The 19,855-nt window shown below is 35.0% G+C and overlaps 1 protein-coding gene across 1 annotated transcript in view; it reads right to left on the reverse strand.

The window, feature by feature from the left end:
• The window catches only part of LOC125225790 (facilitated trehalose transporter Tret1-like), a 38,633-nt gene extending 19,493 nt beyond the window's left edge, over positions 1–19,140 (reverse strand). The window contains exon 1 of the mRNA XM_048129644.1: positions 18,837–19,140. Coding sequence (XP_047985601.1) covers positions 18,837–18,869 — 33 coding nt within the window. The 5' untranslated portion in view covers positions 18,870–19,140. The remainder of the gene's footprint in view (positions 1–18,836) is intronic.
• Positions 19,141–19,855: the final 715 nt, after the last annotated feature.

Genomic DNA, 19,855 nt, shown 5'->3' on the forward strand with positions numbered 1-19,855 from the left:
ATTAAACGTGATCGTTTTAACCGGGTTCTACTGTACTTAAATTATTTGTTACTAATTTAACTCCATCATTTGCATTCCAATTAGGATTTTTTTTAAACAACGATGTTAAAAGTATAGGTATAAAAATTTAAAAAATATAAAAAAATACCTACAGAGTAGATTTTATTCAGTTCGTGCAATTACGAACATAGTAGTGTTAAAAAATATATTGTAATTTTGGTCATTATATGACTTCGGTAATAAGGAATTTAATAGGCTCTTTTGTGAATTTCATGAGTCATGAGCTTCGAATTAGGGATGTACCGACTATTGATTTGGCCGACTAGGCCGACTACCGACTAGTCGGCGCTTGGGTGGCCGATTAGTCGGCCGACTAGTCGGCTAGTCGGCCAAAACATAATTTTCGACTAAATTCACATTTTGAATATCATTTTTGGTCCTCTGAACGCGCTTTTCATGATTTTTTACAAGCTCAAAGGTTCATGACAATATTTATGTACATTTTCCATTTTTGACAACCGGCTTGGCTTAGTGGGTAGTGATCCTGCCTATGAAGTTGATAATCCTAGGTAGGATATTTATTTCTGTGCTAAATACAGATATTTGTTATTTTGACAAAAAAAGGAATTACGAATACATAGTTACAACAAATTATAATACAACCATAATTTTCAGATGGTAATTTAATTTTGTACTCTTTTTCTATCACTAATGAAGTGCCGACTAATCGGCCCTTTTTGCCGACTAGTCGCCGACTAATCGCCGACTTCAAATGTGGCCAGATAGTCGGCTTTCCCGACTAGTCGGCGACTAGTCGGTACATCCCTACTTCGAATACATGGCTACAAATGTAGTGCGAAAAGAATTGAGTTCGTATCGTTGCGGAAACGTACGAACGTGTCATGTTATTTCAGTCAGTCTCAGTACAAGACGTAGGTACTTACTGACATTGACTGAATTAGCATGACAAATACGAACGTTTCCGGAAAAATACGAAGGAAACCCTTTTCGCACTACATCTGTACTTGCGGGTTATCATTTGAAAACGCATCCTTGGATCGCACCCGTTACTCGTGATAGTTTTAATTTATGCAAAAAGATACTATTAATTATTATTAAGGGGCTGACAACACCCAACTGAGCAAAATTGATGTTACTTGCGCAGTTTTTTGAGACAAACTAATAGTTTTAGTAAGGCAAGTAAATTATATGTTATTATTCATTATATTTCAACGATCATAGCCGTACTCGATACACGAATTAACGAAATTGGCTCGATAGAAAAAAATTGCAAAGATTGGTCTCGAGTTCATCATTTAACGGTTCTATGTCGTTCAATTATTCACTTAGTTGTCTTTAATTAAAATTACAATAACAAAAATATACATATCTAAAACACTAACGAAACATATTGCACAAAAAATGCGTCCTTCTATTTTATTTTAATATTTTTCCGTACTTTTCCTACCTAGCCGCCCTGTTTTAGTGACATCGCGCTCTCACTTACTCCCATGCGAATAGACAGTGTACGCTAGCGTCAAGGTCATTGGGTGCTGTCAGCGTCTTAAATCAGCTGACGACAAATGCAAATACGATATAATACTGAGGAAAACGCGCCACATTTCGTAAACAAATTGAAAAAAGTCTAAGGAAGTAATTACTATATACATTGTATTCGTAGTGATTGGGCACTTAGCACAGTTATTACTGTCCTATTAGTGCCTACTTTAACTTAATAATCATTGTAAGTATGTGTGTAATCAATACTTATAAAGAGTTGTTGTAACTGTGCTGGTAGATGTCGTTGAACTTTAGTTGCTCGGTACTCTGTTTTTTAAGATTAGAAATCTTTATCTAAGTTTCATCGAATATTTCAGTCATCTCATGTTGTTCATGTTATGGTTAAAAAGTAAAGAGTCAAATATGTAAGTATGTTAGCTTTTAACTTGTTTTCCTAAAAATCGCACGACGGGAATCGCACGACTTTTCTAATTCTAAAAAACGGAGTATATATATAATTATGTCAAAAACGCGATTTTTTTTCAGACACGTAAGTTTTTAACTTCAATATATCGCAATTTCAATATATTCGACGTACATACTTGCCCCTTTACACCCGAACTGATACGATCGTGACTATCGTGAGGGTTGTTAACAAAGAAGTATGTATGTATTAATTTTATTGTCTATTTTAACACATGTCATTAAAATTCAAAATTAAGGTAGCGAAACTCGATTTTTTTGAGTGGATAGGGTTACGAGCCATAGTTATTTTTGAATATCGCTCCTTACAAAGACTACCCATACCCATGATAGTATAGTATAGTGGTTCCGGAAAATCACACTAGGTTATTGAATTGAACTTTACAATTTACATTCAGTAAGTAAATATAAATACGCTCTTTAAAACAACTTTAGCACTGTATGTACTACCTCTATATTACAAATATTACAATGTAGGAATACATACCTGTGATTGCGCTAATTAATCTAATTATCCAAATCAAATAAGGAATAGGAACCAGCGCAGACATTAATAGTGACAAAAAACGTGACGTTCAATAGTAGAAACACAAAAAACTAGAGCATCTAGTTATCTGACAATAGTTTAAAAAAACGCGGAACACGAAGTAGGTAGGTAGGTAGTTCTTTTAAATGTCGTGTCGGCGTGAGAGACGATTCAGATGATCTACCTACATATCCCCGGCCAATAAGAATTGTAAATCCATACTATCCATACTAATATTATAAATGCGAAAGTAACTCTGTCTGTCTGTCTGTCTGTCTGTCTGTCTGTCTGTCTGTCTGTCTGTCTGTCTGTCTGTCTGTCTGTCTGTCTGTCTGTCTGTTACGCTTTCCCGCTTAAACGACGCAACCGATTTTGATGAAATTTGGAACAGACAATCTTTAGACCCTGAGACAGAACATAGGCTACTTTTTATTTCGAAAAAAAAAGGGATGAAGGGGTTGAAAAAGAGGTTGAAAGTTTGTATGGGATTTCTTAATTTTAAATGATAAAACCATGAAACTTTATATTTTAGCACTTGATAAGAAATCATTAAACATATATTTAAAGTCACATACAGGTCGAACGCGATTAATTAACATTATTTTTACCTTTAAAATAAACATGGTGGGAAATAAACATTAACTAAAAGCGGGTAGATTATATTTATTTGTCTACCCGAACATTTATATAAATTAATATCGGGTAGTTTTGTGTTGTTTACATCTCCGGTGACATTTTGCTGGGACGTCAGTCTTCCGCGACCACGGCCAGTGCAACCTGGCCGAAACGTTGGGAAAAAAGGTAAAAATAATGTTAATTAATCGCGTTCGACCTGTATGTGACTTTAAATATGTGTACAAAGCGCGAGAACTTAAAGTGTTATATCATTAAACATCTTGATAAGGGATAGGGATAGGGATAGGGATAGCGATAGGGATAGCGATAGGGAAAGCGATAGGGATAGCGATAGGGATAGCGATAGGGATAGCGATAGGGATAGCGATAGCGATAGCGATAGTGATAGCGATAGCGATAGCGATAGCGATAGCGATAGCGATACGGATACGGATACGGATACGGATAATATGGGTATCGTTAGCGGGATACAGAAAATCGGTCGGCGGTCTCTTACAATCAATGTGCTCTAAGACGATCGTTGTTTGCTTGCTTGAAGATTACGTTTGCGATAAGTATAAGCAAAATGTAAAAAATTGTAAGGGATAATAGAAAAAAGTACTTTTTACCCACCGATCATAGTGTCGAAATACGGGCTATGTGGGATGTTTATAAAGGTTTCCCCGGCGTATATAGAATTACCTACGCTGTGGTCGATGTGTAATATTTCTACAATCATTGCAAGCAAAAGTATTATGTGCAATCGAAATAATCGCAGATAAATATACCTACAGAGAAACTTACGGTCCCTACGGATCCAAATGAAAATCTTAATGAATACTTTTATTACGCGGGCGAAGCCGCGGGTAAAAGCTATAATCTAATAACACTAATAACTCTGAAACTAGACGAAATCCAGAAAAGTTCCTTTAATATTTTTATTTTGAAATGCATTCAGGAATACGATATTAAATTATTATGTTTTGTCGTATTACACCGTGTATACAAGTTAAGTTTAGGAACATTACTTCTACACGCCATAAGCGCCGCTACAATTTCATATCATGGCTGTACTGGTTATAATGTTTATGTCATGTCATCGCGTCACGCCATCACTTCGGTTATTATGATAGCCAATATAATATTTCAGCCACATTAAGTTAATTTGGAATTATTCTATTTAATCTAATTAGCTTGATAAAAGAAGTGTCGGTCAGACTAATAGGTGTCTCGGGGGACTCCAGGGCAGGGTCTTTTTTTGCCAAAAAAATAAGTTTAGCGGTGCAAAGGAGCAACGCCGCCAGCATCCTGGGTTCACTTCCAGAGGCCGGTTCTCTAGGCAGCTCAGTTTATTTCATATCCAAAACATACTAACCATCATCCAAATCCACAGCGTAGGCTTTGTCAAACGCGTAGGTACAAAGTAGCATCCGCAACAAACTTCGTCCAAACTGCATCACTAATAATCCACCACATGCTTCTCTAGGTGAGATTTTTTATATTTAGTTTTAGCAAGTTTTAGCATTAATTTTATTTTTTGTTGTGTATATTTATTGTTACATTAATAGTTGTAAATAAATGCTTGATAAATATATATTGTGCTCTTCTCGAAGTCCTTGTGTAGGTATTCACGTTTTACTGTATTGAATAATTTATTCATTAAATTATTTAATCGGCCGAGGCAAAAGTTCCGAATTCCCTGAATTTCCTCTAGGACCTATTCTAATATTTCCAGTCCTTAAAGTTAGGTACACAAAAAAATGAGGAAATATTTAGGTAGATATTTCAAGTGTTTTTTTTTTTTGTAATAAAATAACGTTTGTATTTCCAGTCCTTAAAGTTAGGTACACATAAAAAATGAGGACATATTTAGATAGATATTTCAAGTGTTATTTTTTTTGTAATAACGTTTGTACTGACATTTGTGAGTGAAGCCTCTAACTTTTACGAAAATTATGGTTTACTAGCGACCCGCCCCGACTTCGCACGGCAAGTGAAGCATATAAAATGAGTATAGTAAATTTTCCTTAAAAGATACACATATGCCATCGCGGATTTTTATAGACCTGTAAGACTTACTCAATTTGTTTTAATATAGCTGAAACGGTTTAAGCAACGTTTTCGATAAAAAAATTGTCAGCGGGATTTTCTCCGACTCGGTTAGCAAAAATAATTATCGTCATATCTCAACGAATCCACAAACATCTTAACATACCAGTAGGTTCATAATTTATATTACTAAACCTTTTATCAATTTTAAAGCAGTTAATCACTCTATTCGAGGTCAAATTACTTTACCCATGTGGATAAAATGCGTTTTTACCGCATCACCGTGTTTCGAGCATGAAAAACATACATTCGTTCAGTCAATATATCCTTGTGAGTTAAAAATTCGTTCAGTAGTTTTGAGTTTATCGCAAATACACATACACACAGGAAGACGCAGACGCGGCGAGGGACTTTGTTTAGGTGTAGAGATTGTGATTATTCAAATGATCTGTATAAAAAAAATAGTATAAAAAAAATTACCTGTAGTACAGGCTGTTCTGTAGTAATTTCAACTCAGTTGAGGCCACGCACACTATAACACTGTCATGTAAAGACAACGAGATTTTGAAATTAGTGTTCTTACCGTGTACCGACTGCAGATTTAACAGTGAATTGCAAGAAAGACCAAAAAGTTTCTATTAACTATTTTGTTAAGAATTACGTCTATAGAACAATTTTCAAACAAAACAGAAAATAAAATATCTCGTATGTGATTAATTAATTGTCAGATTATGATTGTAACATTAATCGTAGAAATCAAAGATAATATGTAATAGATTGCCTTATTTTATCATCGTAGCTGTTAAAATGGTGTTTACCTATTATTTCATTACTTATTAGCAGACATAGAAGTCGCGGTAGCAATAACGTCAATTAACATAGGGACATCCTTCCGATATAAAATATATCGATAGCTGAATACTTATTTGGAAGTGAAATTTCATAATGAGCTATAAAGTTCACCGCACCTACAGTTAACAATCAGTAATTTCAAATCACATGACAGGCCCCTGTAGAACATTTTCACCGTCAACGTCAAAAGTGACTTCAATGGCAATAATGCACGGTGTCAATAAGACAGGTATCTAGAGTGGCCTAGGAATCAACTTGGTTGACCGTACATGTCTTGAAAAAGAATATGTTGCTGTAAAAACTTCCTAAATTATGTATCTATGTGTCCGGCTTGAGCGCGGACAGCGGAAGTCATTCAGTGTTATTACAGCCTGAGTAAACAGATCGCAATTTCACAACCTGCATGATTCCGCTATTGTCCAGGGCACCTAGCCAACGTCATAATCAATTACGCTTCGTAAAAATATCGTAGCTAGCTCTCTCACCGTATCTCCCGTAGTGGCGTGACAGAGCCAAACTGCGTTTCGTTCGTAGCCACAACGACCGGCATTTTGTTGGCTAGTCAGGAGCGTGCGAATTTTCGTCCATTAAAATAACAACCAATATTAGCTAATACATTAAATATTCCATTTTCGATTGTTTGCACAAATCGGCAAATGAACTTAAGTCATCGGAATTGAGATTCACCTACGATTGCTGCAACATGAACTCGACTCCATCAAATTTTAAATAGTAGAAAGTGAGTGTCACTGTACAAACAGCATTAAAAGTAGCGGATCAAATAACGCTTCAGAATTAACTACCATTCTTCAATCGCTAAACAGAAAGAGATGTGTGTCTATTCATAGAAAATTAATTAAACTTTGGCATTTTTGACCACGATTAACGATACAGATTTATCAATATTAGAAAAGTTATTCAGTATGTTGGATGCTTTTGGTGCGTTGTTTCATCCACTACTAATTGATGCTGACTGCACAGAACATATTTCAAATGCTTAGTTTTTTACATTGCCAATATGAATATTAAATTTTCATCATTTCAAATAACAATTCAGGAGTTTTTGGCCCAACTCTACCTTTTCATAGTTTCGTGTAGCGTGAACTTGATTGGTTTTATTCATACGCCCGTACCCGCGCATCGTTGGCTTTATTCAACACTTTGTCGCAGCCAGAAGTTTCCATACGGAAATGTATGTAATACATTACGGGATCAAACGCTCAAAGGAAGAGTAGTACAATAAAGACTGATGTGATCCGTGGGAGGTCAAGCTCAATGCCGGATTAAATCGTTCAAGATGGCGGAGTAATTCTACAACTATTTTATAACAACTCGTAATACTGATATCATATCTAAGCTAGTAAATGAGCATTTTAAACACTATTTATTTACTCTCCTGTCTTCATAATATTAAATTATGCTCACATATTATTATTACTCAAAATCGTCTGTACTTTTATAGAGGCAAAAGCCTCATGTATATAATAAATAATTTTGCAGTGCGTTGTTATATTCATGCAATTTTATTTTTTGGGTCCTATATGAGTTATATGAGTTATACGATCACCTTATAAACAGCTTGCACATAAGCACATACATATAGAAAAGTCAAATGGGTTATACTAACATGAAAATGAAAACTCGAGCTTAGCAAGCACTAAAGATGTTCCATAATTCAATTTGTCGACAGTCTACATATCTATAGTACACTAACGTGAAATGTTCATTTAAATTAATGGTTACCTTTTTGCAGTCTTTAACTGCCTTGTTTACCCAACATTCTTCTTCCTTTTCTTATCCAGCCATAACGAATCCTTGCGAATCCGAACTCAAAATGATCAATCCGACACTCTAATGCATGTTATACATATTTTAAAAATATTAGGTATATCGCTCACGGAATTGTCCAGCCACGTGATTTACTTTGTTTCACTATTTTCATCTTTAAGTTACAGGGGAACTAGCAAATTATTATGGCTGTAAAATGGGCATACAAGAGCTAAATTTACTCCACGCCTATCTCGTAAGGTTTACATGAAAATCACTGACCTTTAAAACTACCTACCACTCCTGGGAAATACCACTAATCAAGCGAGCTGGCAACAATGAAAATTAAAGTTTCCAATCCCTAATATTTCAGGTAATTTTAGTTTGGGCGTACACAGCTCCATTACCTTATGTTAATTTCGTCCGGTATCAAGTTAGTAACGCCCCGCAGAACACAGCGTCAAGTTGCTTCGCAAAATGTTATAAAATATAATAATGGATATTAAATATCGAAGTACAAAACAAATTATTTTTATATTAAATATTTTTTGATTTGTTTTTCTAGTGGTAACACTACTATATATAAATTATAAACTGAAATAGATACCACACACTCAAAGAAAAAGCGAACAAACCCACTTGTGGCGAAGCCGGGAATCGACCCCGCGCAGCTATCGCGGCTAACATACTAAGCCGCTACACCACCCCGACCGCCGAGGTACCTGGGCTTGATCGATTTTTCTTTAGTGTATGGTAATTTGGATAATAAGTATGTTTAGGAACTCTATCAATTCTAAAAACGCTCAGTTTTTAGCTATCATCAGAATAATTTAAGATGATTTAGATAAATTCCTTCAAACGAGTTTTATTAAATCTCAAATGACATGTGTGACCTTGATAGCAGTGATCGGAATTTTTCCTCAATTAATGAGCAAAAATGAAAATAATAATTTGCGTGTGACTACTAATCGTTCAAATACGCGCATGTGACATTTCTTGAGTTGCAGGCCATAAGGTTACGGTGACCGCTTTCCATCAGGCGGACCGTACGCTTGTTTGCCACCGACGTAGTATAAAAAACCGTTCTCTTTGTGCGCCGATAGTGAAATAAAAATAATAGTAAAACCTCGTGATCAATGATTATCCTCATTGATTCAGTTTTATCTACTTATAGGTACACGCCAATCTTTAATCTAAACACTTTACGGACCTAATCTGGCTTGTTAAGATTGTCAATCAAATCAACCTAAGTTCACATGATCGGTGAAAGATGTACTTGTAAAATCACTATCACTACACCTCTCGCTCGCTGCGTCTGTTTGTTTGTCTGTTTGTGTTTGTTGCTCGATATAAATTCAAAAAATACCGAACAGATTTTCATGCGGATACACTTGGTCCCATCGCGAATAGAGAGCTGATAAAAACGAACAAAAGATAAGCTGCCGTGGGAGACACGGCGATTTTGAGGCTGGGCGAGTAACTATAAACATCGCCGTGTCTCTTTTATTTGCAAATAAATAATAGCTGGCTTGGGACCAGTGCCTTATGAATAGAGTGATTCTTGGGGGAAGGTTAAGGTACCTAAATAAATAAACTGGCTTTTGCCCCAAAAAGTAGCCTATGTCACTCTCCATCCCTTCAACTATCTCTACTTAAAAAAATCACGGCAATTCGTCGCTCCGTGTTGCCGTGAAGGACGGACAAACAAACAGACACACACACACTTTCTTATATATAATATTAGTATTAGTATGGATATGGATAGTATGGATAAATAATTAAATTGGTTGAAATGAATTATGACGATATTTGCTAATCGAGTTGAACAAAATCCCACTGACTAAGAGCTTTAATCAAAAACGCTGCCCAAACCGTTTGAGATATACAGGGTGTCCCAGAAGTACCACGCCACAGTGACACCGGAGGTAGGTTAGGTCAATAATCCTCTAGAAGTTATTTTTTTGTATGTAGGTATCACATCATGAATAAGTTAAAAGCAAGTTGTCTTACTTTGTCAGTAATCCGTGATAAAGGCTAAGATCATAAGTGTTAACTTAAACTATCATAAAAACGTTAATTTTAACCACCGCTCATTTTTTTTTTTTAATCATGTATCGAGAGATGGCAATCTACTTATGCACTGTGATATATTTTACTTTGAGAATAATCCTTTAACTCTATTCAAAGAGTATCGAGTACCTAGAGAGTTGAGCATTTCTTTTTTTTGCCATTTTTTTTTATTTTGAAACACGAATACTTTCAATCTCACTGGGAGACAAAAAGTGTCCCAGAATTTCCATACATTTTTGTTACTTTCCTCTTTTGTTACCCCATACAACATGTACGGAAAATGGTAACAAAATAAGAAAAAAATCGTATGGGACAATTCTTTTAAGTACTAGGATTGAAAAAGCTAGTGATTCTGAGTAGAAATAGCATATTTTTTTTCAAAAATATCACATTTCATAAAAATGGCAAAAAAAAAGAAATGCTAAGTTAGACGCATCTTCTTAGTTTAAGTCAAACTAAACTGCGTAGTCGACCAGCCTCTGTAGTTAGCTAGCGAAATGTATGGAGTATTTAGCCTGAGTACCTACTCAGTAGAAAAATGCGAGTAATAAGGTTAATTATTTCAAGTGCTGATAAGCGTCTTGAGAAATGCATTACTCGGTGGAATAAAAAAAAATCCGATAAAAAGGCAATAAATTTGGATTAACCAATCAATATAAATAGAAAAACGGTTGTATGCCTATGTCGGAAATAATTCCACTTAGTTACTCAATTCTTGGAGTTTCATAACTTTCCTTATTATGTCCCAGTATTATAAAACCGCCGTGAATAGTGTTATTATACTTCCTATCCAAATCCGAGACAACAAATAATGTTTACTTGCAGCAGCACACGGAATCGTGCCGTCCTTGTCACACATTTCAGAGATATAAAATTTAAAAACAAGTTCTCGCCATTCGTACCTACCTCCAACATCGCCCAGCGCCCTGCGGCGTTTACCCATTACATGTTTTTGTGTCGTCCGAGTCACACGTAATTTCTTCAAAATAAGTGTTCCTCTAAAAGTGTAAATGTTTTTGAATTTATGAAGTTCGGTAAGTGATTTGACACCTATGTACCTATAGTGCGCTAAATGGTAACTATAGAATTCAAACTATATTTGAACAACGGCCGACCGCCGTATAGTACCTACCGGCGAGTGTAGTTTCGTTTTTCATACGATCGTCGATCGTAACTACGAGCTAGTAAACTCACATTAAAAGTGTACTATCATTTAAGTAGCTGGCCTGTCGATAATTAGAACTATTTAAGAAGTTAACGAAATACTAAACTTATTTGCGTTCATATTTGCTCATACGAAAGGATTTTTTACGACTACCTTCTTTTTCAAACAAAAGGCTTACGGTATGAATAATTAAGTTACAGTAGGAAAGTAATACGATGGAAAGAGTTACCTACATAATTATATGTGTATGAGTGAAACAAGTATACGTAAATCATAGATTACTTACAGAAATATGTAACTATTAAACTACCTACTGACAATCGATGTGATATCTGACTTCAATGTTTACGAATATGATTTGATATATCGTAGGCGTATAGAACAATATAAATACGTTAACCACAACATGTCTGGTCTATAAAAATATTTTTTCTGGTTGGTGATAAAGCGCCTTTTACAAAAAGTTAAAAAGAAAAACGCATCTTTATGTAAATTGCAACAACATTCAACAACATTACAAATAAACAAATTATACGTCAAACAAGATATAGTTGTAACAATATTTACAATTCCTAGAACCAGTAATTGAACTATATTTTTTCCGTTGATTCATTCAATAATATATTAATAAATATAACGACAGACTGCACATTGCCAGTAACTGATAGGTACATTTAAACAGGACGCGCTTGCACGGTCCTACCCTATGGCGCCTTAACTAATACCTACTACCGAATGCATGGCACAAACAGCAACACCAATAACTGACTATCGTTAGACTTTATGCCGTGGTAATAGGAATTACAAATGTGTTAACAGTCTTGACTGTTGTTTGCCGTTGTATAAGGCCTAAGGATCGTACTTCGATGCCGACGAAAGGATGTATGCGGACATTACGGGATTATAGCTTGGCATCATGGTCACATCCTAATTTTTTCTATCAGTAATTTGTGAACCTCCTTTTAGTACTTTGATGTACTTAGTTGACGTTGTAAAATGTATTAATGATGCCCTGATATTATTAGTAGGTACTTATTTTTAACAGAGAAGTACCAGATGTGAGCAAGTCTCTTTTTGTAAGTAATTGCCTATGATTAGGATGACATGTATTTGTTTCCAGCAATTTTAAATTATAATGATACATACATTAGACATTATAATTATAAGATTTTAAATTGTAAATAAAGATTTAATTTGTGTCATATTGTGAACTATTCCTTAAATAACTCCGATATTATAATAGCGTCGAAGATGATTGGTCGAGTATCGGGTGGAAAAGAAATATAATAAAACCGTGATGACTGAAAATTGAGATTACAATACTGGGTACCTGCTCTGAGTAAAATTAAAAAAAAAAAAAAAAAAAAAAAAAAAAAAAAAAAAAGTTGGTGGTATTCACCTGTACCCCGCTGTAACAGTGTCGTCGCTATTTTCTCTCTCCACAGATTAGGTCGAGAGCTCCGCTAAAGGCGTTGTAGCTACATGTGCCCCACTTTCACAGTTGGCGTGGCTATTTTTTCTCCACAAATTGTGTCGAGGGCTCCGCTAAATGCGTTGTAGCTATATGTGCTTCACTTTAATAGTGGCGTGGCTATTTTTCTCCGCAAAATTGTGTCGAGGGCTCCGCTAAATGCGTTGTAGCTATATGTGCCCCACTTTAATAGTGTCGTGGCTATTTTTTCTCCACAAATTGTGTCGAGGGCTCCGCTTAATGCGTTGTAGCTATATGTGCCCCACTTTAATAGTGACGTGGCTATTTTTTCTCCACAAATTGTGTCGAGGGCTCCGCTAAATGCGTTGTAGCTATGTGCCCCACTTAAATAGTGGCGTGGCTATTTTTTCTCCACAAAATTGTGTCGAGGGCTCCGCTAAATGCGTTGTAGCTATATTTGCCCCACTTTAATAGTGTCGTGGCTATTTTTTCTCCACAAATTGTGTCGAGGGCTCCGCTAAATGCGTTGTAGCTATATGTGCCCCACTTTAATAGTGGCGTGGCTATTTATTCTCCACAAATTGTGTCGAAGGCTCCGCTAAATGCGTTGTAGCTGTTTGTATGTATGTGGCACATATCCCACTTTGACAGTAACTTTGCTATCTTTGTTCCACAAATTGTATCGAGGGCTCCGCTTAAGGCGTCGTAGCTGTTTGTGTCACACTGTAACAGTGATAGGCTATCTATTCTGCACGAATGAAGTCAAAATTTCCGCTCTCTGACTATTGAAACTTTGCGGGCTTCACTTTATTATGAAATAAATAAAATAAATTTCAACAGTGTGACTATTATCTTTGCTTCAAAATTGTTTCGGGAGCTCTTCTTTCGTTCAAACTACATTGAGAATTCCCGTCTCACAGCGCATCGTTCACTGTGTTTTTTCAATCGCTTCGCGCTTCGGTGGATTCATTCTTCTGTCGCTACGTTCATCGGTCAGTTCGCTCTTCGCTCGCAACTCGCAACCTTCTTCGATTGCTTCGCTCCTCGCTGTATTGAATCTGTTTATTCTTAAGCCGCTCCGCTCCTTGGTCTCTCACAAATTAAGTTAAAGATAAAAGATACTTACTCCGCTTTAATAGTGTTAATGTCAATGAAATTTATATTATCCAGAGACTTTTTAATTAAATACCTATATGATTTAATAGCGTTATAATATAACTTAAGTAGGTACGTACCTACCTACTTTATGTACAATATACAGAAGGAGTATAAGAACATTTTCGTCTAAAGATTGAACCAATGAATAGTATAAACAAAAATGTAAATTTTATTTTCCTTGAAGTTGCTAATACTCTTGCTCTGACAAGACATGCAGTATGGTTCTATAACGTGTGAGCATCATGCACACACTAAAATAATAAAATAGTCATAGCTATATGATCTATACATACACTATATGATATATACCTACATAAATCACATTATACTGGTTATGTGTCATAATGAATTACTCGCTATTATAGTTAGCTTAAAAATGATGAAAAATAAATAATCAAGACGCAGTAAATCGACTACATATAGATAGACGTTGCCACATACGCATTAACTACCTCCATACTACACTTTAATTAACATACCTCGCTTGAAAAAGAAATATAGTACAATATTTAGCTCTAAACTAGAGGGGAGCTGTGGTGCAGGAAACAGGGTCTGACACGTTGTTGGTGCACATTATCTAAGTAGGCCTACACGGGGCGTAAAATCGCCGATGGAGACTAATACACACAATAAATTTGTGCAAATTATACAGAGTTATGCTGTTATGAACAGCTAGATAAAAAGTAATTAAAGTTTCCAATTAAATTAATATTTAAAATGAAACACAACTACCTATTTCAATTTCAATTTCAATTTCAAGTTCAATTTCAATTTCAATGATTTATTTGCAGAAAAGGTTAAAGTTTCTTTCTTGTTAATTAGTTTTGTACCGCAGTACATGCACATTGCACACAGTACAGCTTTACTGTAACGTTATTTTATTTTATATGGTTACTCCATCAATTCATTAATAAGGAAACTGTGGAATAACCAGAACTGTTTCCTGAAGGATTTCTAGACAAACACGACAAATTAAAATTCGAATTAAAATAAATAATTAAAAAAAAAAAAAAAAAAAAAAAAAAAAAAAAAAAAAAAAAAAAAAAAAAAAAAAAAGTAATGATTCGGGTGTTCGGTATTCATGAGTGACAGTGACCTGTCTGCTCATTTGCCTTCTTTATAATTTAACAGTCAGATGTTAAAATTAAATGATGTTGTACAGTTTGTCCTCAAAACATCAGCAATAATGACATAATAATTAATCTACTTCTTACTTTTTATCGAAAACTTTTTTGTTCTGGCACTTATATAAATTCCCTTTATTCAACAAAATTAATAGTATACTGGGTACAAAAATCAAATTACAATTATAATAAATTAAGTATGTTATATGGACAAAGTGCTATGATGCCTATGATGTTTCTAAACAATAACTACAAAGTGTTATACTTTTAAATTGCATAGTAATTTAATTTGACTTTTAACTAACCTTGCAATATATGTAGATAGAATATTTTAACTGCTTATGCTTGTATTGCCTATGCACAAGACATAATTTATTGCTATGTTTAAAAACATAAGATAGAAACATAAGAGAAGAAGATTGCTTGTATATGGTAATGGTAAAAACCTTACATCGAAACTGATGAAGCTATTATGACCTTGACTTTGAAACGTAATAATAATGTAAGGAAATTTGATTTGATTACAGGACAATGGCATAAAAAACTAATTCAATACACAAAATAATGGTATAAAAATCAATGCAGTTCTAAATAGAACTTAGAAATTATTCAATGTCATCATGACCAGAAAATATCAAAAACAGTCATAAATGTATCCTTTATTTACATGAACATATTTACATAATTATACAAGAAACTAAGACTAGACATAAAAGCTAGCTAATGTCTAAAAAAGGCTATTAAGTTGAAGCTTAATATAAATAAAATATGATAGTCTCAATAGGTTATATAAAATAATAGGAATAACAACAGTTATTTTACCTTTTAATCTAATTGATGATGTCATCATGACGCTAAATCGTCAGGTACTTAATATCATTAAGTAGGTACTTACACGTAACTTAATAGTCTGTCGTATATTGATGTCGATATTTTATTTTATTTTCGCATTCAGTATTTGTATTGACATACAAGGCTCTGAACATCTACAAGTAAACATTATTTGTTGTCTCGGATTTGGATAGGAAGTATAATTAATAATCAAACGAACTTACCTGTGAAGTTTGATTACAATTATACGAGTATCCAAATCCGAGACAACAAAGTCCCGCCCCCCATCCCCGAAAATAACAATAAAATCGTTTCACGACACAAAAAATCTACTCTAAAATAATAATGGGTAAACGCCGCAGGGCGCTGGGCGATATTGGAGGTAGGTACGAATTGTGAGAACTTGTTTTTAAATTTTATATCTCTGAAATGTGTGACAAGGACGGCACGATTCCGTGTGCTGCTGCAAGTAAACATTATTTGTTGTCTCGGATTTGGATACTCGTATAATTGTAATCAAACTTCACAGGTAAGTTCGTTTGATTATTAATTATACATCATCAATCTTACAATTAGGTAGGTATATTATTACAAAAGAATACAAAATGTCAAAATGATGACTATGGGATATGGGTTAAATTGTGGCGTAGGCGAGAGGCTGGCAACCTGTCACTGCAATGTCACAGTTTCGTTTTCTTTCAACCCCTTATTTGCCAAGAGTGGCACTGAAACTTTAGTAGTTTCATGTGTTCTGCCTACCCCTATATGGGATACAGGCGTGATTGTATGTTGTTGTTGTTGTTGTAAAATGATGGCGTGAATAAATAAAATACAGCAATATTCTTAATTAACTATAAACATGTCAAAATCCTGAACCAAGTGATTCTAAAATATAATCCTGGGCGTAGTGAGGCATTCAACTTCAAGTGTAAACACCCAAGGTGAAAGTAGTTTTTCTACCATGTGGCACATAAGTACTGTTTTTCACATCACCTGTGAGTAATCTCAATAAATGCGAATTAACGTTCTTGTAAAAACATTACGCACTTAAACGACACAATTTTTTCATAGATTATAATATAATGTGCAAAAATTATAATATTATGTGCCTTTTCGTTGCATTAATATATTTTATACATACTGGCAACATAAAGACCACAAACAGAACAGTGCAACTTTGCTTCCTCCTAAGGCACTGGTCCCACCGCGAGCTAGTAAGCTATGAGCTATCGGCTATAAAAACGAACAAAAGATAATCACTCCCGTGCAAATAAAAGAGACACGGCGATTTCGATAGCTCACCGCTGGGCGAGTAACTATAAACATCGCCGTGTCTCTTTTATTTGCACGGGAGTGCTTATCTTTTGTTCGCTTTTATAGCCGGTAGCTCATAGCTTACTAGCTTGCGGTGAGACCAGTGCCTAACACGAAAGAAAAGTACCGTATCCTTTCCGAATTAGTGGCGTGAAAAGTTTGTACATTGTGTGCAAACTCTATCGCTGGCCACTTTAAAACTTGCGGCCAGGGGCGGGATAAAAGTATTCTAATAATATCTATAATTAGGTATGTATAATTTAACAGCGATGTCTTTCTTCACTAAGATAAGAGATAGCCTAGGACCTTCTTGAGCTAAAGGATATCCTTATAACTATAATTAGAATGATCCTTTACCCTGACTAATAAATGACATATTTCAATTTAAGTACATTGTAATATATTACATAGGTACACGCGAACAAGCATATTAATCATTCGACTTGCATAGTTTTCCTGTCAAATATTAAAGAAAGCATAATGGATATTTTAGTAAAGATATGTAGCAGACCCAAATGCAGGTGACCATCTGGTGTTATTGAGGCTCCGAGGACGTTAAAAGTTAAAAGTTTATTTTATATTATAAATAATAATTGTTTAATTGTAAACAAACTCTACCAATAGTACCAACGTGTATTTAGATATCAATAATTATGTAAAACTGGGAATACAATACTCGTACAATACAATATAAATACAATTGATTGCACACGTCAATAAAAGAGAACAGAAGAAAATAGCAACACGCAGAGTAAACCACAAAATTCTTATAGCAAAAGAGCGATTTCTTCCAGCCACCTTAAGATAGCGGAAGTGAATAAATTAACACCATGTCAGTACTTAGGTGTTAGGAAAAACAATGAAAGAAACCTAATAGTACGGTCGGTGCTGGTGATCCAAGCTCGCTATCTCCGCTCGTGATCGTCTCTTCATGTCTATTATTATGACTGACCATTTTATTACACTAATTACGATTATTATGCCTATTCAAGGTCCGTATAAAAAATAATGCCCACCGCAAGTGTTTAGATGAATTGACGATATTAAATACAATAGGTTAAAGTTTTTCCTGGTGTAAAAATTTGGTCTGCTTAAAGTAGTTTGCGATTAGAGTCATGTCATGATGGACTTTTCAAAGATTTGTTGTCAATGATTTTGATACCCCGGCATCGCAAGGGTTAAGTAAATGTCATATATACTCTTATTTTCATATAACTTTCGACGTTTATAATTAAACCTGTGGAGTGGAGCTGTCAAAATTGCTGTCAACTTAGCATACCTATTATGTCTACACCCTGTTGTTATTGAATGCCGCTAACTTTAAGGGAAGATTCTTTAGTTCAACAACAATCAATTTCTCTAAGAAACTAGCCTCTTAACTTTTACGGTTATCTAATTATTAAAAAAAAAAATTACTGAACACGTGTGTGGCATACCTTACCACTTCAATATGTTATTTGTTTTGACACGTGCCGTCAAACACTTGACAATTACTTTAATATTATGATTAAGGTCCTCTCACACTAATTAATACATTTGTTATGTATGGACACGAAACATTTTTTTTTGCAATTTAACAAAAAGCAATATACAGGGTGGTTCCTGATGATGAACCTAACTGCATGTCGAATTTAACGGAAAACAAAAAAAAACACGGTGTATACCGCGTTATAACATGCGTACAGCTATCCATTGTTGACGTGAAATTGTTGAAATTTGAACAACGATAACGGTCGAAACGTCAAGTTGCGAACATAAACGTGATGAAAACATATACTCACTGAATTCATTGGCACGTTTTGAATATAAAAGTTACTTTGTTTCTTTATTGGTAATCACCGATCCAAAATACAAATAAACATTAAATTATACATTAACATTAAATTATACATTATGCCTACCATTTTTTTTTGTCAAAGTTTCTAAGAATGTTTTATAAAATTTATTTACCTGTTTTAAAAAGGCCGTTGATATTTTAATCATATTGATTTTTTTCACTAACACAATCGAAACCGGGCGATCACAGGTTCACTGACATTGACACTCGCGGTGACCAAGTTTATATCGGAGAAGGACCGGCAGCATCTCTCCCCGGGCGTGGACTGCGGAGCACCGGAGCCTCTGCACCGTTTTGATGGCAGTTCGAACCTTCCATCTGCGTCAGCGCCGGTCATGTGAGATGAGGATTGCTACATTTGCTACAGACGACGCCGATTACTCGCGTGTGACTGACCGCACTTGTTCACCTGCACTTACGCGGAAAATGAACAAATTGATATCACTGTATGTACTTAGGCAACATAGGTACGTAATAATATTTAATGTGTTAAGGTTATATCAACTATGTTAAATCGAGTTGGATCGATTAAAAACAATACCCCATGTCGCAGCCAATTATCACTTAACTAACACTTACAGCCTACTACACTGTTGTGCTTCTGAAGGTGAGTGAAAGTGCCAGGGCTCAACGAGGGTGCAGATAGCTACAGGCGTCCATAGGCTATGGAAACTACTTGGCTTCAGGCGAAACGTACGTACCTGTAGCCTGAAAAAAAGAGCAGAAATAAAAACTGGCAACTTTGTTATGTCGTCCCTTTCAAACGAAAATATTTAAGCAAAGGGACGATTGAAATATGTCTGGTGGCGAAGCCGGGATCTATTTCGAGTGTATAGTGTAGCTACTTAAAAAAAAAAAACAAAACAAAAAAATATTGACAAAGGGACGACACCACAATACTGTCCCTTTTTAATGTGCTTTTGTTTTCCTTATTGATATGACGTTTTAACTCAGATTGAGCATTGCACTACACTAAACTGCTGCAGTATTGCAATCGTAGGTACATAGGTACATGACGAAGGAGGAATTATTGTATTTCCTAACTTATTATAGTTTTTATTTGTACTTTTTGTGCTATAGGTATTTCATTCAAATACAAGTAGTGGACTTAATGCCTTATAGCATTTCTCTA

This window comes from Leguminivora glycinivorella, chromosome 1 (assembly GCF_023078275.1).
Source record: "Leguminivora glycinivorella isolate SPB_JAAS2020 chromosome 1, LegGlyc_1.1, whole genome shotgun sequence".
Lineage (NCBI taxonomy): Eukaryota > Metazoa > Arthropoda > Insecta > Lepidoptera > Tortricidae > Leguminivora > Leguminivora glycinivorella.